Source organism: Leishmania donovani, chromosome 16 (genome assembly GCF_000227135.1).
Source record: "Leishmania donovani BPK282A1 complete genome, chromosome 16".
Taxonomy (NCBI): domain Eukaryota; phylum Euglenozoa; class Kinetoplastea; order Trypanosomatida; family Trypanosomatidae; genus Leishmania; species Leishmania donovani.
The window spans coordinates 265,445-292,588 of NC_018243.1; the positions used below are offsets into that span (position 1 = coordinate 265,445).

Here is a 27,144-nt window from a genome sequence, read left to right on the forward strand (position 1 = left end):
AGAGGGGTGTGCCTCTCCTCCTCATCACCAGGGGAGAACATCGCGGTGAAAAACGAAAGCAAGAAGACAAGTCGCTTGCTCACAAACATTTTGAATGGTGCAATGCCTCTCCTCTCTCTCCCGCCCTCGGTGTAGGTGCGTGTGTTTGAGGATGCTCGCCAGCGTGGCATCACAGCCGCATGCACGCGTGCCTCCAGCCTGCACCGCTGTGCTCGATCTGCGCGGTACTGTGTGCGACTGCGGGCCGTATCGGCCATCCGATTGTGTGTCTCTCTCTCACCTATGCGTGTCCGCGTGCGTGTGCTGTAGAGCAGCATAGCAACTCGTCGACGCCCTACGCGAGGTGTAGACGCACGGTGTCGTGGCGGACTGTTGAGAAACGCGAGTACGTGCTGATGGTGCAGCGCCGTCTATCCCCTCTCCCCCTCATCACCACCTCCCTCCGCGAAGGGGGAGAGAAGCAGGAAAGGCTGCGTGGGCGCCGTGTTATGCAACGTCCGACGGGGGAAGGTAGAGGGAGAAGGGGTAGCGCAAGAGCGGTTGCAAGTCACGTGAACCTGGCCGATCGCGAACTACACCCCTTCCCTCTCTCCAGCCGCACCCCGCCACCACTGGCACATACGAGCCCACGCGCTTGGTTCATTTACAGCTTCTCATGGATGGCGTTCGTCAGCTTCACTGTGTCCTTGTGGAAGTTGCGGATGCCCTCGGAGAGCTTCTCGACAGCCATCGGGTCTTCATTGTGCATGAAGAGGAAGTCCTCTCTCGACAGCTCTGGCAGTTTCTCCACCTCCGTCACCTTGTCGGGGTGGAGCTTGCGGACGACGTTGCCTTCACTGGCTGCCAGCTCCTCCAGTAGCGAGGGGGAGATGGTGAGCTTGTCGCAGCCGGCCAGCTCCAAGATCTCCTCAACGTTGCGGAAGGAGGCGCCCATAACGATGGTCTTGTAGCCGTGCTTCTTGTAGTAGTTGTAGATCTTAGTGACGGAGACAACACCGGGGTCGGCCGCGCCGACGAAGCAGTCCGCCTTGGCCGGCTCCGCCTTCCTGTACCAATCAAGGATGCGACCGACGAAAGGCGAGATGAGGGAGACGTTCGCCTGTGCGCACGCGACCGCCTGAGCGAACGAGAAGAGCAGCGTCAGGTTGCAGCAGATGCCCTCCTTCTCCAGCGTACGAGCGGCCTGGATGCCCTCCCAGGTGGAGGCCAGCTTGATGTAGATGCGGTTGCGGCTGATGCCAGCCTCCTCGTACATCCGAATAAGAAGGCGCGCCTTGTCGATCATCTTTTGCTCATTGAAGGACAGCTTCGCGTCCACCTCGGTGCTCACGCGGCCCGGCACGACCTTCAATATCTGGATGCCGAAGCTGACCGTCAGCTTATCAAGCGCGAGGGCCACCAGGTTCTCGTCGTTGTCATCGCTTGTGTAGTGATCACTGTGCCTGCTGATGTTTGCCCTGGCGTAATCGATAGCCTCCGTCAAGAGGTTCGCGTATTCGGTCATCTGTGATCCGGCCAGCACAAGTGATGGGTTCGTCGTCGCATCCTCCGGCCGGAACTTCTCCATGAGACTGAAGTTCGCCGTATCGGCGACGACAGTTGTCATCTCGCGGAGTTGCTCGAGTCGGTTCGGCATGGTGACCCTTTTTGTGCCCCTGTTGCTGCGCAGATGCGTTTGCGTGCGTGTCGGCGTGTGTGTGTGTGTGTGTGTGTGTGTGTGTACTTCGCTGCGGAGGAGGGGGGACGAATATATAGGAGTTTTATTGGGCGGCGTGTGGATGAATGGGAGTGTGGGGCTGTCACGGCCACAACGCAAAACACGAGAACAGCAGTGGTATGGCATGCACGAAGGTGGTTTGGACGTGGCAGTGCGCAGGCGCGTGTGAGTGAGTGATGGAAAGGGCGAGGCGGCGTTGCGTGGAGAGGGGTAAGAGTCGGCGAACAGCAAGAGCCAAAAGGAAAACAAGATGAAAGGGACGAGGAGTGAGGAATAGCCACCGTCGTAGCAACAGACGAGCGAGAGACAGCCGTGGGCATCATATTAGGCTTTTGGGAGGCGTAGGGGAGGCTGAGTGTTTCAGTAGGGAGTGAAGAAGATTAGGAGCGGCCTGAGGGAGGCGCTCAGGCCAGTATATGGAGAGGGGGAGTGGAGGGACTGCAGGTGAGCGCAGTAGGTTGCCCTTTTCTTGTCCTCCAGCCATCCGGTGCGTTAGCGAGTGGGTGAGCGCCCCTGCACCCTCCCGTCACCTGCAGCGGGCCTTCTCTAGTCGATGTGCCTTGCCAGCCCTCCCCACCCCACCGTTGTCGCGCTTCGATGCCACTTCTGTGTCTGCCCGCATGCTCTCGTTGATATTCCTTTGGTTTTGTTCTGCGTAGGAAGACAGAGAGAGAGAGCGAGAGCGAGAGCGAGCGGGAAGAGCAAAGACCGCCTTGGTACCGTCTGACTCCTCCACTCCTGTGTGTGTGCGTGTGCGTGTGTGTCGCCTCCGACTGTCTCCTCTCTCTTGCTCGCCCTTTAAAGTTCTAGAAATGAATATAAACGAAAGGAGGCATGCGTGCGCCTGTGCCGGTGTGTCGGTGTGCGTGTTCGACCCCAGCATGAGAGCACGTGAAAGCAAAGCAAAAAGAAGAGGCGTCAACACGCTCATGCGCGCACACACACGTGGTAACCAGTCTACTCCGCAAGAGCGATCGTGAGACGGACGCGCGCGCGCATGTCATCATCTCTCCCCTAACACCCAGTCATCCACGCCCATTCACACTCGCATTCCGTTGCGAGATGCACATCAAACAGCAGCAGCGGAGACAGAGCGAGGGGCACTACAAGTAGCCACATGAAGAGACGTACGAAGAAGTTGTTTGCGCAAAACCGAGAGAGGAAAAAGCGTGCGTGCGTGTGTGCGCGTGCGCATGCCTGCCTGCCCAGCACACAAGCAAAAAGAGAATAAGAAACGCCAAAGTGAGGATGAGGGGGGAGGAGGAGGAGGAGGAGGAGAGAACACAAGAAATGAGAAGGCAAGTGCATGCGCACACACCTGCGTGCACCAGAGCCTCACGCCCCCGCCCAGCAGATACAAGAGAAGCTTAGGAAGGGAAAGTGCAGAGAAGGTCGGGCGGCGGCGTCGGAGAGGTGAAGAGAAGAGGGGCGGCTGTGCCTGTGTGCCTGTGTGACTGTGTGCATCTCAGTTCCCTTGCCCGCATTACCTCTTTTGGATGTGCCTTGACGGTGCGCCCCCGGGCCTCCTTGTTTCTTCGGGGGGAAGAGGAGGAGGCTCCCTGTCCTCGTCGGAAAGTATTGCTGCAAACCGTAGGAAGCCTCGCTCTTGCCGTCTCTCGAACTCTCTCTCTTCTCTCCCCTACTCCCCCTCTCTACAGGTGAGAGGGCTACACTGACACGGAATTAGGGGGAGGGGGAGGGGAGGCATGCATGGGCACTGGCAGGCAGGGAGCAGATAAGGACAGAGAGAACGGGGGTGGATGGGGTGAGGAAGAAGAGGGGGAGAGGTGGCATTCTTGTGTCGAGAGGCTTTTCAGCGGAAAACGGTGAAGGGAGAGGGCACAGAGCGAAGAAAGGGTAAGAGAGAGGGCGAGGGGGTGGCAGGATCGACACCGAGGCGAAAGCGTGCACACAGAAGAAAGGGAAGGAAAAAAGCGAGTGTCGTGTGTGGAGGGAGGGGGAGGGGAGGTGCGAGACCGGGGAGAAGGAAAAGAGAAAGCGCGCGCCTGCGGGGGTGAGACAGCGGCACTCGCGCTAGACGAAATGCAAACAACGCGCCAAAACAAGCGCGGGCGACGCATCATACGCTCGCACCCTCCAAAACCGGCGTTGGGGGGCGTACGCGCGGGGGAGGGGGGCGGTCCCTTGTGCGCATTGCGGTTGCCGGTGTCGGCGCTCCTCGGCAGCGACGCCATCACTTGCGACACACAAACGCGCAGGATGCCATCGACGTCAAGGCGGTCTCTTGATCACCGTGAGGGTAAGCACGGCGCAGCCGACGCCAAGGCGCCGACATCCTAGCTCGCGGAAGGACGACGCTGCTCGCTAGCGCCTGCGCGCAGCGCTGCGGTCGTCGACTGCGGACTCTTACTCGCGACGACTGGGCCGTCGCGAGTGCGGCCGGGCCTCAGTGCTTCATTGGTGCTCTCAAGGCTTCCCGTTTCCATGTCGGTCTGCCTCGTCGTGGCTGGAGAGTCCGGCAAGCTGAAGGCCGCCGACGGTGCGGCAGGCGAGCGACTCGATCTGCGAGGAACCGGCGAGCATGCTGAGATTCTGTCAGGCGCCGGTGGGGTGCGGCTCAGCTGGTCGTTACTCGTGTTCTCGGCGCTGTGACGGTTGCGGGAGCCGCTGCTGGTGGCAGCTGAGCTGCTCGACGCAGCAGGGGGCCAAGTGGGGCGGTGCCGTATCCGCACCGCCGCCATTGCCCGTACTGATGAACCTCTTCGACGCGGGTGGAGGAAGTGGCAAGCATGCGTTGCCGCCGTGGCTCTCATCTTGCAGCAATGACCTCGCTATAATTGGCCTCCACTGGTGACGGCGCAGCGGTCCAACGTTACGTTGGGTCTCGAAGCACCGACAGGGGCAGTAGAAGAGGGCTTCCCTGGCTCAGTGCTCTTTGCCGCAGACCTCTTGTTCACGGGCAGCAGCAGAGGCACGGCTGCGAGGCCAGCACGCTGCCGTTGGTACGCGTCGACGATACGCTGGCGCAGCACTCGGCAGCCTGCCTCGATCATCTTCGCATCGAGCTCACCGCAGTCCTCCAGCTCCTGCACCGTGACGAAGTCGCCGATCAGCTTCGTGTCCACAAAAAGGAGCGGCATCTCTGGCATGTTGTGTTTATTGGTTGCACTTGTGTACAGCCTTCGCACACGTCGGTGGAAGAACTCGCTATCGGCAATGTCGATGGTGTGATGCGGGATGAGCTTGATGAAGAGCAAGTTCTCCATAAGCCGGCAACGGTCCCGCACCGCGCGCTCGCCGGTCATGCTCGTCATGAAGAGCAACACCTGCCCAGGGCCGTAGCGTGAGAGGCAGTCGTCAAACATGGAGGTTTCGTCGCGGTACCAGTAGTACATCATGTCAGCCTGCTGTGACTCGAAGGCGGCGCGCTCCTCCTCCGTGGTCTGCTTCAGCTCCGAAAGCCGCGGCTCAGCGACGCAGTATCCCTCATCTGTGTCCCCCCGCTCCGCCGCCTTGCGCGGTGCGCCGTCGTCCGCTGCGCCCTCGCGGCAACCTGTGTAGGCTAAAGAGGGTACCGCCGAAGGGCAGGGTGGTAGCGGCCGTCTTTGAAGAAGAGTCGCAGTAGACGGAGGAGTAGCTGCAACTGTCGCCGCATCGGCGTTGTACGCATCCCGCCCCGGCTTCGACGCAGGTGGCGCTCTCGCGGTGAGCGCCGCCGCCGCTGATTCGGGACTCTTACGCGCTGCCGTTGGTGCGAACACGCCACACGTGCTCGATTCATTGAGCTGCCCCTCGGCCATCGGCGCGGAGGCCTCGCGAAGATCGTGCAGCTCACCGTCTTTCTGGTCCAGTCGCCCTCGGCTACGCGGGCGTGACGCAGCCACTCCCGACCCGGTCACACCGTCAGTCGTACCATCCGAGACCCGGTGTTCACTTTGCCCTTTCATTAGCGTTTGAGGGCTCGTCTCGTCCACAGGCGGCGTCACCGTCAGGGCGGATGCCCCCTGTGTGTATTGCCGGCGTGTCGTGCTGCGAGCCGGCGTGCGATTCTTGTGAGGCGCGTCCGCTGTCAACGGCGGTGCTGCCGTTGGTCTCGCCGAGACCGGCACCGCGCGTGTCGCGGTCGTGGTGCCTTCCGTGGTCGTCGACGGCCGCGTGTGCGCTGACTGGTACCCCTGATAATAAGTCGTCCCGGCGTTGTCGGCGCCAGCATCGCTGCCCTCGCATTCACAAGCACGCGGACGCGGACAGGACGGCGGTGGTAGGTATGACCTGGACGGGCTGCACGAGGAGGCTGCTGAAGCTGCAACTGGCGCCGCCACGGCGCTTCGTGTTGCACTCATTGTTGTAGCTCTTTCCAGCGATGGTGTCGTCGTCGTGATCGCGGTGGCGGCAGTGCTCTTACCCTTCTCCACTTCGCCCTTCACATATTCGATTGCTTCGTCGATCGTCATGCGACGTTTTGATACGAGGTAAGCGCAGTTCTCGCGCACGTCTGCGTCGGAGCCGGGGCAGGCAAGCTCGAGAACCCGCAGAGTGCGGTGCTGCGAGGGATAGAGAGAGGACTGCGCCATGGTACGCATGGGCGCGTGTGTGTCTGTGTGTAAGGAGGGAGGGAGGGGCAGACGGCGGTGAATGAGAACGCAAAACAACGAGTGAATGCCCTGATAGGCACGCACGCACACGGACAGACAGAAACGCAAGCGCCAATCACAAATCGAAGAAAGGGAGGTGAGAGAGAGAAGCAGACAACGGCCACAGGGGAGGAGGGGGCGAGGAGAGCACACGCGAGCGACAAGGCAGGGAGAGAGGGAAGGCGAAGAAAACAAGTATGGAAGTGCGCTCTGCGTAAGGTGCACGTCGGAGTCACGTCTCTTCCTGTGTGTGTGTGTGTGTGTGTATTTGTGTGGGTATGCTTTCGTTCTCAGGGGAGAGAAAAGAGCAAGGAGTGGAGAGGAAGATGGCAAGGAGACTGTGAAGACGGCGGTGAGAAAGGCATAGAAGAAGAGGGAAGTCCCCACAGAAAAAGAAAGGAGCAGCCGGTGCAGCAGCACTTCAGGAACTGCCGCAAGCGCTGTGTGTGTGCGTGTGTGTGTGTGTATGTGTGTGTGTGTGTGTGTGTGTGTGTCGGTGGAAAGTGGAAGGGTGGATGACGGATGGAACTGAAGATGTGCACCCACGCACACACCAATACGCACAGTTGGTGTGGTAGCTGTGTCTGTGGAGCCGGGTTCGTTGAGGGATAAGGGGGTTAGTTTAGGGGGACTCCATCTCAGCTTGTGAGGCCGCGTGACAGCCGCATTCTCACCGCACAAGCACACGCGCGCACACACCCATCGCCTCCACGTTCACATCTGCAGACCTTCCGGGAATGGTTGTGCCATCACACACACACACACACACACACACACACCTCCTCCTCTACCGATCCCCCCGTCAAAAGTTGCGAGCGGCGGCGTGTTAGAGGGAGAGGAGGGAGAAGAGGCGCGCACAACACACACTTCTTCGTTGCCGCTATTTCTCGTCAACCAGCAGCCAGTATGCATCTAGAAGAGACCCCCACCCCCGAAAGCAAACATCAAAATACATTCAAAAAGCATGTAGGCAAGCACACGCACACGCACAGTTGCGTGTACGCCATGTAACTCATCGCCGCATACGCATAGGTGAACCCAAGTGTCCACGAAGGGGATGCGGATGGTCGAATGAAAGCTGGCAGTAGTGGCAACAGCGGCAGTTGGCCACGAACTTGTCTAGGCCATGGTACTCGGCAAGCACACATCCCCGCCGCCCTCCCTTCGCTGTGTATCGGTCTCGCGCAGCGGCTTTCCTAGTCCCCCGCCGCCCCCGTCCCCCTTTCTTTCCGCGCTATCGGCCGTATCATCTGACGAAGGAGAAGGGACGAGAGAGGGAGAGAGGGAGAGAGGGGGCAAAAACGCGCGTAGGGAAGAGAAGGGGAGGGGAGGAAAGAGGAGGGAGGGCGGGGAAGGGGTATGCACGGCAGTGGAGAGGCCCACCGGCAGCAATGGGGGTGAAGGGGGCACGTGATCATCGTCGTCTGCCCCACCTCCCATCCCCCATCCGCCGCATCGATGCCGTGCCGCCGCACTGCCTCGAGGTGGCGAGTAAAACGTAAAGGGAAGGTACAAGTGAAACGAAGCAAAGAACGAACGCACAACACATGAAGGAGAGAGTGCGCTCCTTCAGAGAATGCAGCCCACCGGGGGGAGAGAGAGCGGCTGGAAACAGGGTTTGTTGGGGCACACGCCTCGGCGCACCTGTGTGAGTGTGTGTGCGAAGGGAGGGAGGGGGTACTTTCATCGGCCCTGGCGTGTACACACACCACGGAAACACACACACACACGTACACACAGGTGCGCACCTTGCAGAGAGACGCGAGCCTTCATCGCCCTAACCTTCTTCTCTTGTCGACCCGTGCACACGGGGCATCGCTTTCAACTGGTGAGGGAGACGGGGGGGGGGGGGGCAGCAGTGAGAGAGGGGTCGGGAGACAGTGAAAGGGACAGAGTGCTGGGAGGAGTGCCCCACATTCCTGTCCACATCCCTCCCAATATCAGCCTCCTTCACGATGATGAGCCGACGCTCTGTAGCGTGGGTGCCGCACTCGGTAGGCTTGCGTCAGCTCGTAACGCCTCCTGAAGGCGATCTGGCGTGCTGCCGGAAGGGCGGTGCCGACGCATCGGCTCCTGCTTGCGTGGTTCGAAGAGCGCTGGTGGAGTCCCGGCGGCGTCGCAGGCCGCCGCTGTTAACGGGACCGAAGGCATTTGGCAATGTCTCTGACAAAAGCTCACGCAGAAGGAGAGAGGGGGCCGCGCGATGGTGGCAAGCGACGTGCGGCTTCAGGGAAAGAGGGAGAAAGGGAGAGAGGAAGGGGAGCAGCAGAAGCAAGAGAGAGAGAGAGAGACAACGGCGGCGATGTCGATGATGGTGCTGCTGTGGTGCACTGCGTATTAGTGTGTGTCTGTTGAGTGTATGTTCGTTCCGCCACACAAGTGGTGCCACTGTTGAGTCCTTCTCCTTTCGCTGCGCGCGTGATGTATATCCGTGTATACGCGTCAAGCGGTGACTGTGTATCTGTAACGTGTATAAGGCTGTGTGCAGGTGTGTGCTCGTCCCATGAAGCGTACGGGTGGGTGCGCGCGTTCAGAAGCAGGTCGGAGAGAGCCACTGCGAAGAGAGGGCGAAGAGAAGCGGAAGAAGATAGTGAGGGAAGTGGAGCCAGGTGAGAGGCGGTGACGCACACACACGCACTCGTGCGCGTACAACCATACTCGCATGCGGGAATGTGGGCAGGAGCGGAAAAGGTGCAACAGAGAGGGACGTATATGTAAAGGGCGCTCTTCGCATACCAGGCGCACCGCTCATCCATTTCCCCGCCGCTTCTCTCCCTCCCCTGTCGGTCCCCACCATGACAGCAGTGGGAGGGAGAGAAGAAGACGGTGCCAGCGCAAGGACGCTGTGGCGGTCACCCGAGCCGACATCACAGCAGAACTACAAGACAGGCGTGTGCGCGCGCGAGAGATGGGGAGGGGAGGGGGACAACGTGGCCGCTCTTGACGGCCACCGCTCCACGTCGTCCCTCCTCTTCACACGCAATCAAGTTTGATTTTCGTCGACCGGAGTAATGATGTTGTTGCTGTTGCGTGTGTGTGCGCGCACACAGATAGCGGGATAGGCAGCGATACAGTACGTCGGGGGCGAGGCAAACGCCCTTCAGCCCACGGCGCACACAGACACTCACGCGCTCGCGCCCATCCTCAGATGGCACCCCCACCACCAGCCCAGCAACAGATAAAGAAAAAGCAATGCCGAGAGGAGGAAGAGGAGGAGAGCACCAAAGCAAAACACGTCTGGGGTGCCACCGACATGCGGCTGCAGCCTTTCCCGGTAGTTAGGTAGACGCCCTCACCTGACCTTCCTTGCTTGCCTGCCCCCTTACTTGTGTGGCGGCGGCGAAGCGACCTGCTTCAGCAGACGCCTCTGCCACATGCGACGCCGCAGATTGCGCTCCCCCTTGCTCACAATCGTCCAGCCGTCGCGGTCGCCACCGATGACGGTCCATTCGGTCGTCCAGACCCACCCCGCCGGCGCGCGTATCTCATGCCGGCTCGGCACCTCGTGGCCGTGCACATCCTGCCACGCGGGGCAGTCGGACGGTAGGTACCGCTTTCCCCACCCCAGTAACGACACCTTCTTCTCGTACTCGTACACCTCGACAACCGTGCTCGGCGGTGGCGCGCTCGCGTTACTTGCCGTGCGCGGCAACGGGGTCGACGACGCGCCAGGAACCGGAGCCACGGTGCTGACCGTGTCTACCGGCAGCATCTTTCCACTGGCGCTGCGGACGTAGAGGTTGGGGGCCGGCACCATGGAGCCCGCCGACTCCTCAGCCGATGCTGCGGCGGCAGACTCGGCCCTCTTGTCCCGCTTGCTCCGGCTGTGAGAGCGGCGCTTGTCGCCGTCCCCTGTGCACTGGTGGCTGCTGTTCGGCATCCTCGGCGACGCAAGCGCCTCGAGCTCCGAGTTGCTGCGCGAATGCCTCGACATCTTAATTTGCTTGTCGCGTGACGCGCTCGTGCTGCGGCCAGCCACGGCCGTCGCATTCCGCGAGGCGCTACCGCCAGCGCCAATGGCAGGTGACTCGCTCACGCCGGTGATCGACTGGCCCGCGTCTGGCATCTCCTCGTCGGCCTTGTCGTCGTCGTCTTCGAGCATGCCAGAGTGGCTGCGCAGGATCGAGCCTTTCACGCCAACGTTTCGACCCACAGCCGTCCAGCTGCGCAAGAGTTCGTGAATCGTCTGCGCCTTCTCCATGTACTCCTCTTCAGCAAAGAACTCGGAGTTGGCGCGCTGCGACTTCGAGGACGACCTCTCCCAAGGCCAAGTGACGCCAACCTTACTGCCGCTGCTGCTCCGTATGTGGCTGGAGGATCGCGGGCCGAGCGCCCGACTCTTGCGCGCCTGTAACTGCTCCACCGTCGTCGCCTGCAGCATACCAGGCGACGTAAACCCGATCGTGCTCTCCTGCGGCATCGTGATGGTCCTGGCGAAGGCGGACGATGGCGTGCGGCGGTGCTGCGTCTCCATACCAGGGCACACGCGTAGGTAGAAAGCAACGCGCGAGTACGGCAGCGGCCGGATCAGCGCCGTCCATCGCATGCGCCGCACCCGCACCTCGTCTGTCAGCCGGTCCGTGTAGATGCCGTAGTACTTGGTGCTGTACGTCCAGCCCATGAAGTTGGTGTTGTAGCGGTCCAGCGTCCACCGGTCCTCCGGGATGGGTGTCTTGTTCTTGCCGTACGTGGCCTTCTCGCGCTGCGATGGGTACCACTCTGGGCCGTCGACGCTGGAGATGAGATGATCGCCTGACCAGGTGCCAGTGCTGCCCTGGATGCGCTGATACTGGTAGACCGACGCCAGAGACCGCCAGGGGGCGACGCCGCCGTTGGCGTGGAAGTCACGGATCGGCCGCAACCGCCGCGTCTTCGGAATGTAGGTGTCCGTGACGAGCTTCGCCAAGGTGCCCGTTGCCCGCGACATATCCGAGAGCAACCCCGACATAGGGTTTGCCAGCACGCCAACCAAGCCTTGCGCCGTGCCCTTGAGGAGCCCGGCAGCACCCGACTCCGCCGCGCCCTCCATCGGACGCTGAACCACCCCCTTGATGCCGCTTGCGAATCCCGTGAAGACGTTCTGCTTGCGCCGCTCTCGCTCTGAGACACCGCCGCCCATGCTGAGCAGCCGCGACCACGAGGCCGTGATGTTCGAGACGGCGCCGAGGCCACCACCGGCAAACTCCTGCGCGAAGCCGGCAGAGCCGCGCGCCAGCCCTGTCGCGAAGGCCGACGGCGACGTCGAGAGGCCCTCGATCGGTTCACGAAAGAGGCGAACAGCGCCGTTGCCGAACCCGGAGGCGAGCTTGAGCGGCGCACCAATCATCGGCAGCGACGACGCGTACTGCAGCAGGAGTCCCTTCAGCTGGGCAAGCAGCCTGTCCGTGTAGGTCTTGCCCACCCACTGAGCGAAAATGCCGAGTCGGCTGGTCTGCTTCGCCGTGACAATGCCCGGCGCCGCCACCGTGACATCCTCGCACGACTGCAGCATCATGGACAGCAGCGCCGCATCCTTCGAGTTGATGTTCTCACGAAAGAAGTCGTGCTCGTCCACGTCGCGGGTCAGCCAGACACGGACAACGATAGGGTTCACAATGAAGCGCTCCAGCGTGAGCCGCGAGGCCCAGATGTCGATCTGCACGGGAGCCTTCCGAAACAGCGTTGCCGGTGTCGGGCAACGCTCGTAGGCGGCGGCGGCGGCCTCCTGCAAGGCAACCGTGGTCACGTTGCCGGCTACGATACTCTGGTTTGACTGCATCGAGTGCGGCGCATCTTCGCCGCTGCGCACCGCCCGCACAAAGCCCGCGATCGCCACAAGAAGCGTGTCGGAAACGCGCAGCGCCAGCGGTACCACGTCGAGCCGCACCTCCTCTAGGCAGATGAGGCCCTTGGCGGGCACCAGGATGCGCTCCAGGTAGCCGGAGGCGGCCGCCGTGGACTTGGACGTGCGCAGCGACAGGAGGCACGAGTCGTACCGCGGTGACACCTCCGTCTGGTTGTCCACCTGAAAGTTCTCGATGCTGAACTTCGTCATCTCGCGGTCCTTCTGACGGTCCCAGCTGAAGCGCACGTCCGTGACAGCGCAGAACAAGACATCCATGCTCGGCATCACCACCGACAGCGTCATGACGGCCATGTTGAGCAGTACGTTGATCGGAATGGGCGGCGCCGCGACGCCTACGTAGGCGATGGGCAGGGCCGCCTTTGCCGGCGTGATCTCGATGATCTGCTGGCCGTTGCCGCCAAAGCCGAGTGTGTAGAGCACGCCCTCAGCCGACGCGGAGGCAGTGTTCATCTCTTGCGGCGTCATAGATCGACCAACGTCGAAGGACACCTCGTGTAGCTGGCGACGGCCGTCGGAGCTGAGGAGCTCCAGCTGGATCAGCGTCGTGACAGTGTTGTCGAGGAACAGCTCCGTGCCGTGGCCAGGGATAGCGTGCGCCATGAGCCGGCCCTTGCTCTTCGCCGCGGTGTCCCGCACGTTGATAGTGTAGCCGGTACGGTTGAGCAGCAGGTACGGCGCGTACACCGGCGGCTCTAACACGACGTAGGTGTAGGAGCCCCGCGCCGTAATCGACACCTCGAGGAAGCGGTCGCGCTGCTGCAGGGGGCCACGGCTGTCACCGATGCCACTGGCGCCACGGACATCCAGACCGGCTGCGCGGTCGCTGGTGTCTGCAAGAGGCTTGTACGCTATGATGAGCTCGTTGTGAATGCTCTCAATCCCTATCGGGGTGCCGTAGAGCGGAGCAAGCGGGCTCTGCAAGATGTGAAGATTGTAGCCGATCTCCGGCCCGCACAAGGGGGTCTCGAGAAGTGGAGTGGCGCTATGCGGAGGCAGCGCCATCACCTGCGTTGGGGCGTCAGAGAGGAAAACGATTCTGTCCTCCGTCACCATTTCCTGCAAAGCATGCTTCATGGCGTCCATGTCTTGCTGCGGCATCGGCGCCCCCGTCGGCGGCGGCACATCGCCGTCCCCTGCCTTAGAGTGCTTCTGCTGGGCCGCCACCATGACCTCCGTGACCGCCGCCGCCTCTCTCGCCGTGATGCCACTGTACGTGGACGGGGCGGCGTATAAGTGCAGGTGGCTGCGGTTCACAAGGACCCACCGCGGTGTGATGGTGACCAGCACCGACCCATTCGGGTCCACCTGGGAAGAGTAGGCAAGATGAATCACCGTCGGGCCGGGTGTATGCGCAGACGGCGCCGTGCCCTTCTTCTTGCTGCTACTGCTGGCGGCCGGGGGCAACTTTTGTTTGTCGCCCGCCTTGGCGCTGCAGTGCTGCATGATGACCACACCGCGCTGCTGTGCGTGCAGGGGGACGCAGGCGCCGCGGTACTCCTTATGGTAGAGGTTCACAAAAAAGTCCTCGCTCTTGCGGATGTCCATCGGGCAGGCAGCGATGCTCGCGTTCATCTCGGCGTTCAGGACGCTGTAGTTGGGCTCGGCTTCGTACAGCCGGTTCTCCCCGCTCCGCGTGCACTCCCGCAGCGTCAGCGGGATCGGCGAGTGGTTCAGTAGAACATACGGCGTGGAGAACATGATGGAGCAGTTATTGGTGACAAGAGATGCGCGAATAACGAGCTGACGACGGTACTGCGAGCGCAGAATGACGAACGGCTTGTCCGGCGACACGGCGACGGGCGTCAGCGTGGAGAAGACCTCCTCTTCTTCCGCCTCTTCCTGCTGCCCCTTGTGCAATGATGATGCAGAGAGAGCAGCCGCGTCGGCGACCGCGGTTCGACGGCCACGCTGCCGCACCTCTAGCATGAACGCAACCTGGTTCAAGGTGTAGCCGTTCAGCCCCAGGTCGGCGCTCTGGCGCACCTCCAGCACGGTACTCGCGAGTGGCTGCACCGGCCGCGACGTCATCTTTCCCTTTGCCAGCAACCCGCCAGCGTCTGGGATGACATTCACGATGAGCCGGTACGGTAACTTGTTGCGCAGGCGGAAGCGCGACTCGATGGTGATAACAAAGGTCGGCACCCCGCCACGCATCTCCTCTTGCCGCACGTAGACGACAAGTGTCATGGACTTGGTAGCGGCTGTCTTGGCCTTGCAGCACACAATGAGAGGCGCGCCGCAGAGCACCTCTTGCACCGTGGGCATTGTTGACGGGCCGCGCGAGACGCGGCCGCTCAGCGCCTCTGCTACGGGCTTGCCAGCTTCGTACTCGACCCGGTCCGGTGTGTTCACGGGCTGCACCAAGATAGAGGTGTTGAGGTCGACCGTTGGTGCCACGTAGAAGCGCTCCCCCGGCCGCACAGGTGGGTTGTTGGACGTAGACGCCAACGAACAGCTCAGTCGGTTCTCGAAACAGATGATCGTGCGCGAGACGTGCAGTGGATAGACAACCATCGTAACCGTGCGACGCAGGTGGCGCGCACCCTCTTCCTGGCTCAGCACCACTCTCGTCTCTAGTACCATGTCCTTGGTTTGCACGTACAGGGGCGGGTTGGAGAGGCTGGTGGCGTAACCCTCGTACTGCGGCTCGTCTGGCTTTGCCTCGCGGCGGATCGTCACGGATGGCTCACTGGCCGCGAAGCGCAGCGTGCCGCCGCGGGGCGTGACGCGACGGTCGCCAACTGAGAGTATAACGTTGCAGTTGTTCGTCACGTACACATGCGCATACACGCGCTTCGGCTGCCGAGCCGCAGCGGCGCCGATCAGCCGCCGGTTCGCCGCTGAGAGGGCGTCAAAGATGGACATGTTCACCATGCCCGCCGTCGCGCCGCTGAATTCCGCTGACAAGTCCGCAGCGGCACTTAGTGGGCAGAACGGACTCAGCTCCGCTGCCGTGTTCGCATCCTGAAAGCCGCCCTCTCGCCCTTCCTGCTGCTGCAGCCACGCCGCCTCGTCGAGGAAGGAGGCGTCAACGTACATGGGCATGCCCTGGCTCGGCGCCGTCTGCTGCGTGCGTAGCTGCTTCTGCCCACGAAACCGCTTGCGCAGCTGTTTCTGCAGCGCCGTGGCGGCGCCGTAATCGGCCGCCATCCCGCTCAGCAGGCGGATGTTCTGCGGTGACACCACGTAGTCGAACCGATCCGTGCGCACCGTGTAGTCGTGCGCCTTGACGCTTCCAGAGATGTTGGCGTCGAAGTGCTCAACCAAAGGCTCCCAGACCGCCGCGGTGTTGCTGAAACCGTACAGCGATGCGCGTAGCGTGAGTTGCAGGTCCATGGAGGGGTCGACGGAGAGCAGCACGTTCCGCATAAAAACATGGGCCATGTCGCTCTTGGACCCGAAGACAATGCCGTCGATCAGCGGCACCTCAACCCAGAAGTTCATCGCCGGGACGTGATCGTGGCCGGTGCAGCACTTGTAGCACAAGATGCCGGGCCTGTTCGATGCCGGCGCCAGGTAGGCATCGCGTTGGCCACAGTGCTGGCACTCGCCAGCCTCCAGCACCGGCACCAGCGGGTCAAGCGACTCGGTCTCGTACTCGATGCGCGGCGTCACACGCGAGACGGTCGTCTCCTCAATGAAGGCGGCGCCGAAATCTTTGCCAAGCTCCACAAGCGACCGCAACAGCGTCGCACGAGTGCAGAACTCGATCGAATCCAGCACTACCGACACGCTCACATTCTCCACCCCGCTCACGTTCATCACTATGTCCGTCGGCAACAAAATGTGCTCTTCCTCCTCGCCCGAGCGGACGTTGAGCAGCTGCACCGACACGGTCCGCCGCGCCGGCTGCTCGTTTTCGTTGTCCTGTGCAAATTTTATGCGGCACTGCATGCACAGTGCTACGGAAAGATCCACCACCTCCTCCGAGAGCATCTGCACCTCCATCGTGTCGCAGTAGAAGGTGGCCAGCAGTCGAACGGTGCGGTCGTGCAGCTCGATGGCAGTGCTATGCGGCACGCGTGGCGCCGCTGACTTTACCAGGGTGTCCATCGACGAGATCTCTGTCAGTGCCGCGGTGCTGGAGGCGCGCGCGCTTACAGGTGACTGCGGACTGCCTGGGCTACCGCGCCGCGCCACGCCACCGCCAGGCGATCCCATTGGTCGAGACAGGAAAGGGCGGTAGAAAGCCGTGTTCGACAGGTTCAAGAACTCCTTCTTAAAGCGCACACTGTCGGTTGTGAAGAGCGCCGTCGACGGCGCAAAACTCACGTACGAGCCGATCGTGTACATGCCCGGGATATGAACGGTGCCGTTGGTGATGGTCAGCTCGCAACCTTCGCACAAGACAATCTGGCCAGACGGGGCATCAGTGAACACAAGCTTGTGATTATTGAGGTCCAGCACGTAGCAGCACCGCGTGCGGCTCGCTGTCAACAGCACATGCTTGTTATCCAGCACCACATCCTCCTGCAGCGTGGTTGTCTCATCCATGAGACTGAGGATCGGAATCGGATCGATGGGCACGCGCAGCACCTTGTAGCAGAAGGGTAGGTAGAGCACCTCGCGTGTGTCGAAGAGAATCGTCGGCGAGATGGCCACGTTGAAGATAGCAGCGGAGACGCTAATGGTGTTCTCGACCATGCTGGAGCCAGCGTCCACATCGATGACGGGCTGCGGCTGCACAGAGAGCATGTGCAGCTTCGTCACAGTGAGGACGTCAACCAGCTCTTGAATGCGCGAGGTGCGAGGAGCGCCGGCCTGCGGCCCTTTGCCGAGCTGCGACGACGGCGGCACCCCTGCGTCCACCGGCTGCGGCGCCTCCACCTCGGCGCCGACGTGCTGCACATAGATGGAGTCGACCTGGACATCCGTCATCTTGCCGGTGGTGGTCACGTCGGTGCTGAGCACTCGCGCCTCCTCGACGCGCAGGCGGAACAGATCGGCCACCTCGGCTTGCAGGAAACCGATGTGGGCGATGAGGGTGAAGGACGTAATCGGGGACCCCTCCGTAGGCGTGTAGAAATGCGGCACGGACTGCGCTGCCGGAGACGGCGGCCTGGCTACCGCCGACGAGGAAGCCCCAGCCGTCGTGCTGCCTCTTTGCGAGCCTGACCTGGCCCCTGACGCAGCCGTCGTCTGAGGCCCCGCACCGCCAGAAGTTGTGCAGCTCAAGTTCGGTGGCGGCTGCGGTATATGTAATCCCGGCGCAGAGCCGCCGCCGCGGTTCTGCCCACCAGTCTTCTCTTCTGACGGCGAGGACGCCACCGCGTTGCGCGCGCTGGAACGTCCATCGACTGGGGCGCTCGTCGTCGTCGTCGCAGGGGTACGATCGATCTCCGTCCCGTTTAGCAACGCTCCAAGAACGATCATAGCAAAGTCCGTCTGCTCGTGAGTGAGCATCATGGAGAGCATCGGCACATCCACCTTCAGCATCGATTGCAGCTGTACAGCCGCTCCGTCGCTTCCGTCCCCTGCGTCCCCTTTCGCCGTCTGCCCCTCCTTCACTTTGGCGGCACCGGTCGACGTGGCCACTGCCACCGCCGCAGCTGTGGAAGAGTCCATCAGAGCCGGCAGCGCGCGCTGAAACTGCACAAATATGTTGCAGTCTTTCTGAAAGCAGCTGGCACCCCGCAGCAGCATCCCCATCGTGCGCACCTGCACAGCAAACACCTCACGTGGCATCGCCGCCAGCTTCGCCTCTGGCTCCGTGAGTTGTGGCGGCGTCGCAGAGGGGGCGGCGCTCGCTGTCGCGTCCGCTTTCTTCCCGGCGGTGGTGTCACTAGGAAGCACCAGCTGACTCCTCACAGTCAGGCTGCCGGGCGAGAGCAGCACACCCATGGTGGCAGTGGGCTTATCGACCATAAACGCCTGCGGACGGCGCACTATCACATCGATCTCCATCAGCTGCTCTGCCTCGCTTCTGCGCCGCATCGACTCCGCGGCGCGGTCCGAGACGTAGGTGTAGGCCTTATCACGATTACCGTCGGAGATGTGTGCCTGCGCCTCGCGCACGACGCCCACAACGGTGCGCACCACATCAGGCACCAGAACGAAGAAGAGACTGCCCACGCGGCACTTCATGTGGCGCGTGTACGTCGGCGCTGTCGACTCAGCGGCGTTGGCACCTGCTGACTTTGCTGTGAGCTTGGTGGCGGGCGGCGCACTCGTCTTCACCTCATAAGTCACCAGCGCATCTACCGGTGCCACCAGACTGCGCATCACCGCACCGGCGCTGCCTGCCGGATTCGCGCCTGGGCCCGGCGCGTCGCCAGCCTCGGTGTCCTCATACGGGTATATAACGGTGCGGTAGTTCGTGTTCACGCTGGTGCTGTCCACCATGAAGAGACTGCCCAGCGTCACGGTGAGTTTATTGGCGCCGTTAGGGTACGATTTCGACCCGCACGCAATGCGCGCGATGTGCAGCACGGCCACCTCGCGGTCGCCCTGGCAGAAACGGACACGGCACTCGACCAGTGCCGCCTTGAAGGTGAACGGCATAGCCGAGGTATGCGTCACGACTGCAGCGGCGGAGGCTGCGACGGTGCTGCCTGTCGCCCTCTTGCCGCCTTTGCCGCTCCTTGGTGCAGTCGCGCCGGCAGAGATCGGCTGGGCAGCGGAAGAGGCAGCGGTGTCCGGTTCGTCAGGGCCGGGGATGTGCACCGAGAGGAGCGTGTTCACGAGCGTGCCGATGCTTTGTGGAATAAACGTCACAAGCACCGCACCGAGCTGGACGTCGGACGTTCGGTCGACAGGATGGAAGGCCACACACAGCGCTGCCTCGGCCGGGGTGGCGGCAGCGTCGCCCTTGGCGTTGGCAGCTGCGTCGGTGCTCACCTTGCCACCGCTGCCGCTCCCCGCAGGGGCCGCTGTTGATGCCGCCGCGTGCGCGGTTCGATTGCCTGCGCCGGAGCCTGCTGAAGAACCCACCGTTTCGCTCTGCAGCATGCAGCGGCCCGTCGACTGGTCGATCATGCTGAGCGACGGAACAGTAAGCGCAACGCTGCCGTTCGGCAAGACGGTGGTGTCCAGCGCCGCGAGCGTGAGCGTGTGCGTGTTGACACCAGCGGGGTCGTGAACAGCGACCAGCAAGCCGTCGATATGCACCTTAACAGTCCGCGAGGGGGTTGGTGGCGACGAGGCTACGTTGGCACGTTTCTTGCCCTCCGCCTGAGGCGCACGCGGTGTGCGTGTGGCCGACCGATGCTGTGCCGAAGCCGGCATCGGTGCGGCAGCGGGTGTGGCAGGGTTGCCGCTCTGCTGCGCCACCGCCTTCTCGTATGCGCCGTAGTAGTTCACGTCGCGCGGCATGAGCACATTACGCTGCGCGAGGAGCACGAGTCGCTCTACCTCCGCGGGGTGGAAGAGCGCCGTTGTCCGCTTCATCTGCAGGTCGATCATCTCCACCCCGCGGTTCGCCTCGTACGCGAAGTGCAGCGCTGACCGCTTCAGCAACGAGGGGATGCTGTACTCCTGCACCTTCACCACCACCGACAGCGACGCAGCGCTGGAGTTCATTCGCACCGCGGCCCGCATGACGCCGAGCCGCATCTCCAGATTTCCAGACCGCCGTCGCAGCTGCATCGCGTCGCCAGCGAGGATGATGCGTGGCTGCTGCCACAGGACGTTCAGCACAAGGAGAGAGGAGTCAGCCATTTGCTGGGCGGCCGCCGCCATGCGGGCCCGCTGCTCCCGCATCACGCCAAGGCTCGCGATCTTCGCCACCGGCTCCGCCGGAGAGGCAAAGTAGTCGGCCAGCCCCTGTATGATGGGCATCGACGCCAGCGCGTGCAGCTCGCCGATTCCGAGCTGAATCTTGTTGATGTTCGCCACCGGGTCCGACTTGAACGTGAATTGAAGCACCTCGGCCTGGCCGGGCTCGGCGGTGGCCGAGGCCCAAGCGCCGGGCGCGCTGCTTGCACTCTCGGCCGCAGCGCCACCGCCGCTCGCGATCAGCGGCGAGGACGGCAGGTCCGCCTCCTCCCATTCGTCCCCCCAGTCACTTTGAGTCGCCGGGGCCGGCGCAAGGGCGTTGCCGGCGGCGACACGGGTAGAGGACGGCCGTCCGCAGGAGGAACGCTTGCAGAGAATCTTCTCGCCTGAGCGGGCGTCCACCACGCTGAGCTCGCGCACCTTCACAGCGACCTGCTTCACGGTTGGCAGCTGCACCACATCCGCGAGGAGGGCGCCGATGTGCGCCTCGATGAGCGTCTCGCGTCGCGAGTTCAGGAACGGGATAACGACGCTAGGGGTGGTGACGATGACGCGCATGCCGCAGCGGCTGCCCGTGGCGGCAGTCCCGCTCTTCGGTGCTGCACCACCACCTCCACTTTTGCCTCCCGCATAGTCAGCCGGTGGGAATGCGCAGGTGGCAGCCGTCATTCCTTTTTGAGTTGCCGTCCACGCCGAAAGTACCGCCTCGTTGCACACGAGATCGGAAAGCGCCAACCACTGGTCCGAGACGGCGAAGCGGCGCAGAGTGAAGTCGGCCGAGAGCACCGACATAGTGAAAAGCTGCGTGCTGGCCGGGGAGTCGCCCTCACCGCTGCTCGCCTCCACAGGCCTGCGCCTGCTCAGGCCACGAGCAGCGGCACCCGTGGAGGAGGCCGGCAATGCGCCAACGCTGCTGCTGCTGCTGTTGTGCCCGCCGCTGTCCTTCGCATCGCTGCAGCCCACGGAGCCCATCATCGACTCCACCCCTGCGTCGGCGCTGCGCAGGGCAGTGCGTCGGACGCCGAAGTCGCGCATAAGAATGCCGTGTGTGGTGAGCGAGTCAGCGAAGTGCAGCGAGCCCGCCTCACACCACACTAGCGCCGCGCGGTTGTTGTCACGCACGTCGTCCAGCTCGAGACTCTTCCACCGCACGCCCACGCAGTTGGACGGCAGTGCGACCGACATCGAAACGCCTATGCTTTGCAGCTGGAAGCGAGACGACGACGCGTCGATAGGGTTGCTCGCCGCCTCTCCCCATGCGTCGGAAAGCAGCATCGATATCCTGCCGAGATGCATCGACATACAAAGATCGCCACTGCGGTTGCCCTCAGCGCCGCTGTCGCGGTGAATCGCCCTCGCTGCTACCCCCGCAGACGACGCCCCACCACGCAGGACGCTCGTGCTGTCTCCCTGCGCCGCGACAGGCTCGCCGCTCTTGCCCAGCACCATCTGGCGCGCCTCGGCAGCCTCCAACGCATAGGCGGCGATATCGACCGGGTCTGCGCGGGTCAGGTTCTGGCGCAGTAGAGTGACCAGTTGCACCAAGTCCGTCTCTCGCAGCTCCAGCGACACGTCCTCGCTGCGGATGTCGATGCGGGGCGGGTCCTCCGACTGAAGGTCGAGCGCGGTGTGCACAGCCATCTCGAGGTGCGTCTCTGCGGGCAAAAGAGGGGAGCGCTTGCTGACCGGCGGCGGCGCATTCAGAGGTCTGCTGCTCTCACGCGGCTGTGAAGACCGCAAAGGCGAAGCACGCAGCTCCTCGCGCCACATGCCCACCTCGCCGAGAGAGACGATCATGGCTTCCAGCCCCTCTGTTGCGCGGAGGCTGTTCTGCAGGGCCAGGCTGCCAAGGGACGCGCAGAAGCGATGGGTTGTGGCAGCGGCAGCAGGGGTGGCGCTGTCGCTGGCGCGTGGATCAACCGGGAGGACAACGAGGGTGTCACGAACCACCACTCGCATGCTCATGAGCAGCCGCGGGCCCTCGCGAGTTGGCGGCAGGGTGCGGCCATTGTACACGGGGCGGTCCGCCAAGCGACTGATGCGCGAAAAGAGTCCTGCCGTGAAGTACGTCTTGAAGATCATGACGGTGTGGAGGTCGACGGTGATGGTGCTGGCCCCCACATGCAGCTCAATCGCGCTAGAGTAGCGCAGCTCCTGCGCATTCACCAGAGACCGCTTTCCATCCACCTCGGCGAAGACCGGCATGACCGGCCGACTCTTGCGAAAGCTGAAGCATATGTGCGCGTTCTGATCGGGCTCATCCGTGTCGAGTCGCTTCGTAGACCGCGGGCGGCTGCAGCTGCTTCTGTGAGTGTCGCCCTCTCCTGCTTTGCCACTGGTCGCTGGCGACGCTGATACGGCATCGACGACGGCCGGCTTTGCGGACGACGGCGATTCCGACGGCCCCGCAGCACAGCCTCCAGCATTCGTGTCCGCAGAGGGGGGCCGATAGGCGAGCAGCGTGCGGTTGACTTCTGCCAAGCCAACTGACGCCAGGACGCTGGCTGCGACCTCGCCGACGTGACCCGAGAGGTCCATCGTGACCGTGTACTTGGACAGCCGCAGCTCCACCGCGCGCATGCTGGCCGACGCGAACGGCGCATCCTTGTCGTTCCCGGGAGCGCGGTTCAGCAATGTGACGGTGATAGACCCGGGAATGCGCACAAAGACGTCTGCCACGTGCCGGTTCGGCATCGAGCACTGCTGCTGCACAAGGTCGATTTGATACGCGAGGTCACTAACACGACTGGCGACGCTTCTCGAGCACGACGGCGCTAGGTCGTCACGCGTGCTGGCCCCGTCATCCGCCATGGAGGAGGCGGTCCTGGTGGTGGGCACAAGGTAAGAGAGACCTCCGTCCGCCGGACGATCCGCTGTCGCGGCGGCCACCAGCGCCGCAGTCTTCGCGTTTACGCCGTTACCGACGCCGCGGGAGCTGCTATCCATGGCGGAGAGAGTGAGTTGCACCATGTCCATAACCGTCTCCAGTAGCTCGACGCACGGTGTACCGACGCACACGTTCAGCACAGAGTCGAGGCTGAGCGCCACGGCCGTCGGGGCATCGCCCTCCGAGAGAAGGTCCACTCGCACCCTGCCGCCAGAGAAAATGGGAAAGTCGGTGTCGCGAGCAGCAGCGATGTGCGGCTTCGTCAGACAGAGAACCATCTTCTTGTGAAGGCTGCGCACGGCCAAGATGAGCTCGGCGCTCCCGCACTCCACCTGGAAAGCGGGCAGTGGCGACACGGCGTGCGTGCTCGGGTCGTCGTCGTGCAAGTCGAGCCCTAGGCGTTCGACGAGAAGCTCGAGACGCATTGCGGGCAGGTCAGTGCTGCCTGCTGGAGTCGCGCGCGCGGCGGCGTCTTTGTTTGGGCTGCTGCTGAGCATCCCTGCTTTGGCAGGAGGAGATGAAGGAGCCTGTGACACTGCCCTAGAGCCGTACCCCGACTCTGAGGAACCTCTGGCTGCTGCGTCCGCGCTGCTGTGATCCCCTGTACTTGCCGCCGCATCGCCGCGGTGCGCTTCACCGCACTCCGACGCAGCGGGCCTGCGGCGTAGCAGTTCCATGTTCAGCCGTGACGGCGCCGCCATGCTCGTGCCGCCAGGGCCGCCTCCACTACGGTTATCTCCTGGCAAGCCCGTGCGACTGGACGCAGTGGCAGGTAATCGTAGGTTAGAGAGCCAGGCATCCATCATGGTGGTGACGAGGTAGATCTGGTGCACCGAAGACGCCACTCGCAGCGACGGCACCCTCAGCCGCAGTACCACCGCCTCACGAGCGGTATTGCAGTCATCAATGCGCTGCAGCACGTCCGCCGCGATTGACACCTCCGGCACCAAGAAGAAGCCTTGCTGCGGCCGCCGCATCGCCCGCTCCAGTGTTGTCAATTCGAGGTAAAACTTGGAGAAGCTCGCCTTGTGCGGGTAGTAGTAGAGTGCCTCCTCGGCCGCCGCAGCGCTGGTGAGGCTGCCGGGCTCATCGTCCGCGGCCACCCGCGCCAGCGCCTTGCTACACAAGCCAGACTTGCCGCTTGCGATGGCAACGGCGGCCTCCAGTCGCCGCTTCTTCTCCGTTTCAGAGAGGGGCCGCGCCTTGAAGAGCACACGACCTAAGGAGACGCACAGGGCTGGCTCCTGGACATCTGCGCTAAGGCTCTTGGGGAGGATGAGCACCGGTGCCGATGCGTCCACCGTCACGTACAGCCCCTTGGTCTTGGCCATGGCAGCCCGCACCTCATGCGTCGCTGCCGACCCGACAGCAGACGCCGCCTGCTTGGTGGACTCGGCAAAGCCCGACACGTCCACCCCAGCCGGCGGTGAAAAGAAGCGGATCAGCTGCTCAATGGTGCGCGGATCTGCCACGATGCGCAGTGGGAGCAGCTGCACCCTGACGGCCATGTCCACCGACGTGTCGGGCAGCGGCTGCTCTACCGGGTTCAGGAATCCCGTGATGCTGAATAGCGGCGTGGCGCAGTCGTGCTGTGTGCTTTGCTTGCCCTCCTCGCTGCCGCTGCTGCCGCTGCCGATAGAATCGCGAGTGCCCGACGGAGGCGCCGGCGTCAGCGAGGACAAGCGCCGTCCCTTTCTGTCGACGTTGATCACGTCGTAGATCGTCGGTGCGTCGGGCGATAAATGCTTGCCGCTATCCACGTCCGTGAGCGACCGCATGGCGACGCGCACCTCGTTTGGGCTCGACTTGCAGGCGTGGCGATCGACCTGCACACCTTCGATGAGGTAGGGCACCAAAGTGTCACAGCCGCTTGACGAGCTTGCGGCGGCCTTGGACCTGGTGCTGGCGAACGCCGCAGGCGAGGAGGTGGGATTCGCCAAGGTAATGTTCTGGGTGCGAAAGAAGAAGAGCAGCGAGTTTGGCTTGTTATACGACGAGACTCCGCCGCGCAGCTGAAACAGTTTGAGGGTAATAGACTCCTCCTTCCCCGTGTCAATGCGGTAGCTCGTGAGCGGGAGGTCGAAGCTTGCGCGCAGCCAGCAATAAGACGGTGGCAAGCTGCTGCCGCTGCCGACGCTGCTGAGGTCGGCCGCCGCGGTATGATCGGCCTCGGCGTCTGCGGCGCTGATCCCGTAATCAAGCTCGATGGACCTGAACAGCTTCTCGTCCGCCTCGATTTCCTTTGCAGTGTCGCTCTGGGCAGCGGTGGCATGTGTGCAGGACGCACCGCTTCGCTGACTCAGCCAGCTGAACCAGGCGCGCTTCGGATTTCGCTGCTGCTGCTGCTGCTGCTCGACGCTTGTCAGATGCTGCCTCGCCATCTCCTCCGCCTTGCGTATCTCGTTATCCTTCCGCTTCAGCTGGATCTCATTCGCGATCTGCGCATACACGCACTTGCGGCCCGCCTTCATGTCCTCAGTGGTCATAAGCCGCGTCACAAAGCGGTAGGCCTTCCTCTTCTCCGGCGTCATCTCCGTCTGCCGCACAACATCTCGGTAGAGCACTTGGTAGTCCGGCTTGCACACCTGCGACACCTGCGCGAGCAGCTTCTCCCGCTTCGGCTCCCGCAGTACGGTGCGTACTGCGCAGATGGCGTACTGCCACCACTCACGCGCGTGCCCCAGCACCGGCACACGCGGCCGAGATCTCTGCAGTTGGGACACCTCGGCCTGGTTGGTGAAGAGCATTGCGGTCTGCAGCAGTTTTGTGTACTGTGGGCGGGTGAGGTTGACCATCAAGTACTGCAACTTCACCGCCACATCCGCAAACGGTGTCTCGAGCAGCTGGCGCACACACAACTTGAAGACCACCTTGGCATCCACAGTGCCCGACACAGGGCCAAGGACAGTAGACAAGGCGACATTGCCATCCCGCACGCGCTGCCGCATGCGGTGGTACCACTGTTGCCAGTCGTCGATCCGAGAGAACCAGGTGCGGCCTAGCGCGGCGTTCGCCCGCACGCGGGTCGGGTCATCGCAGTAGACCTGCAAATCGTTGAACACAAGCCGCTTCCACATCCGCTGCAGCCCGCAGGGGTCGGTGAACATAGGTTGCGCCGTGCACTCATTCATTGTCAGCAGCTGCACGCCGCCTAGAACCGCACCCAGCACCGTCTCTGTCGATTCATCCTCGTAGCGGATGTGCACCGTACCCACCTTGACGATAATGTTATTCACCACCAGCTCGCCGAGTCGCGAAAAGAAGCCTCCTCTTCCCGTCTGTGCTGCCGCATCGCTGCTGGAGGTGGGCAGCGTTGCTGTCTGCTGCTGCTCCGCCTGCTCACGCTGGCGCTTGCGCTCCGCCTCAAAGGCGTCGAGCTCCTTCTCCTTTGCCGCAGCCACTACAGCCCATTTAGCCGCCTTCACGTTCCGCTTGGCGCTGCCGCTGCTGCTGCCCACCGGTGCCGCACCGCTTGCATCACTGCTACCGGCATGCGCACCCTTTAGAGTTACCAAAACCTCCCCCACCTCCAGCACAACGGGCTCGGAGCGAAGGTGCTTGATAGGGATCGAGAGAGAGACATTCTTACAGATGCCACGATATGTCTTGATGGGCAGCAGAGGCTTTTTCGGCTTCGACTTCGGCGACGCCGCGACGTCGCCGGACGCTTCACAGCTGCAGTCGTCGCTCTCGTTGGCCGCGGAGCTCAGCAGCGCATCCAGCGCCTCCGGGCGGAGCACGAGATCATTTAGCGTCGCCTTCCCACTCCATATGTTGACCTTGAGCTTGTCCTCGTTGATGTTCTCAACGTATTTAGACAAGTACGGCACCAACAGTGCCGCAATGTACTTTTCCAGCATGGCAGGCGACAACCGCGACAACGAGTGAGCAGGATAGCTGATCAGGCCCTACGTCCACGCACACACACGCCCGCACACCGAGTTGAGGGAAAGGGAGAAAAAAAGAGAGAAATGACCGTGAGCACGCGAAGCAAGGAGGGAGCGTAAAAGGCACAGATGCGGTTAGAAAAAACCGCCGCGGAGGAGAGGGGAGGGGAGGAAGACGCCAAGTGGCGAGGACCGCAAGCGTGCGAAGGCCAAGCGGCAACGAATCGCCACGAGGGCAGGAAGAGATGGAGCGCGTGTGCGTGAGAGAATGCAAAACACAAAGGAAAAAAGAAACAGACGCGGTGGAAGCCAGTCGCGCGCGCGCACCAAAACCCAAACACGCACACACCACAACCAAGAACCGACGGTGCCGACGACAGAAGAGAATGAATGAGCACACAGAAAACAAAAAGCAACAGACGAAGAAAGAGATAACCGATGCAAGACCGCACAACACACACAGCGCAGCTCAACACGGAAAATGCGCGTATGCGCGGCAA

At 62.7% G+C, this 27,144-nt stretch overlaps 3 protein-coding genes across 3 annotated transcripts; all 3 read right to left on the reverse strand.

The window, feature by feature from the left end:
• Window positions 1-643: 643 nt before the first annotated feature.
• LDBPK_160760 (transaldolase, putative) lies at window positions 644-1,636 on the reverse strand (the record flags this gene model as incomplete). The annotated part of the gene is made up of 1 exon (XM_003859715.1): window positions 644-1,636. The coding sequence occupies one exon, from the start codon at window positions 1,634-1,636 to the stop codon at window positions 644-646; it is 993 nt and encodes a 330-aa protein (XP_003859763.1).
• Window positions 1,637-4,509: 2,873 nt separating this feature from the next.
• Window positions 4,510-6,261, reverse strand: LDBPK_160770 (hypothetical protein, conserved; the record flags this gene model as incomplete). The annotated part of the gene is made up of 1 exon (XM_003859716.1): window positions 4,510-6,261. The coding sequence occupies one exon, from the start codon at window positions 6,259-6,261 to the stop codon at window positions 4,510-4,512; it is 1,752 nt and encodes a 583-aa protein (XP_003859764.1).
• Window positions 6,262-9,634: 3,373 nt separating this feature from the next.
• On the reverse strand, window positions 9,635-26,617 carry LDBPK_160780 (hypothetical protein, conserved; the record flags this gene model as incomplete). The annotated part of the gene is made up of 1 exon (XM_003859717.1): window positions 9,635-26,617. The coding sequence occupies one exon, from the start codon at window positions 26,615-26,617 to the stop codon at window positions 9,635-9,637; it is 16,983 nt and encodes a 5,660-aa protein (XP_003859765.1).
• Between the last annotated feature and the right edge of the window lie 527 nt (window positions 26,618-27,144).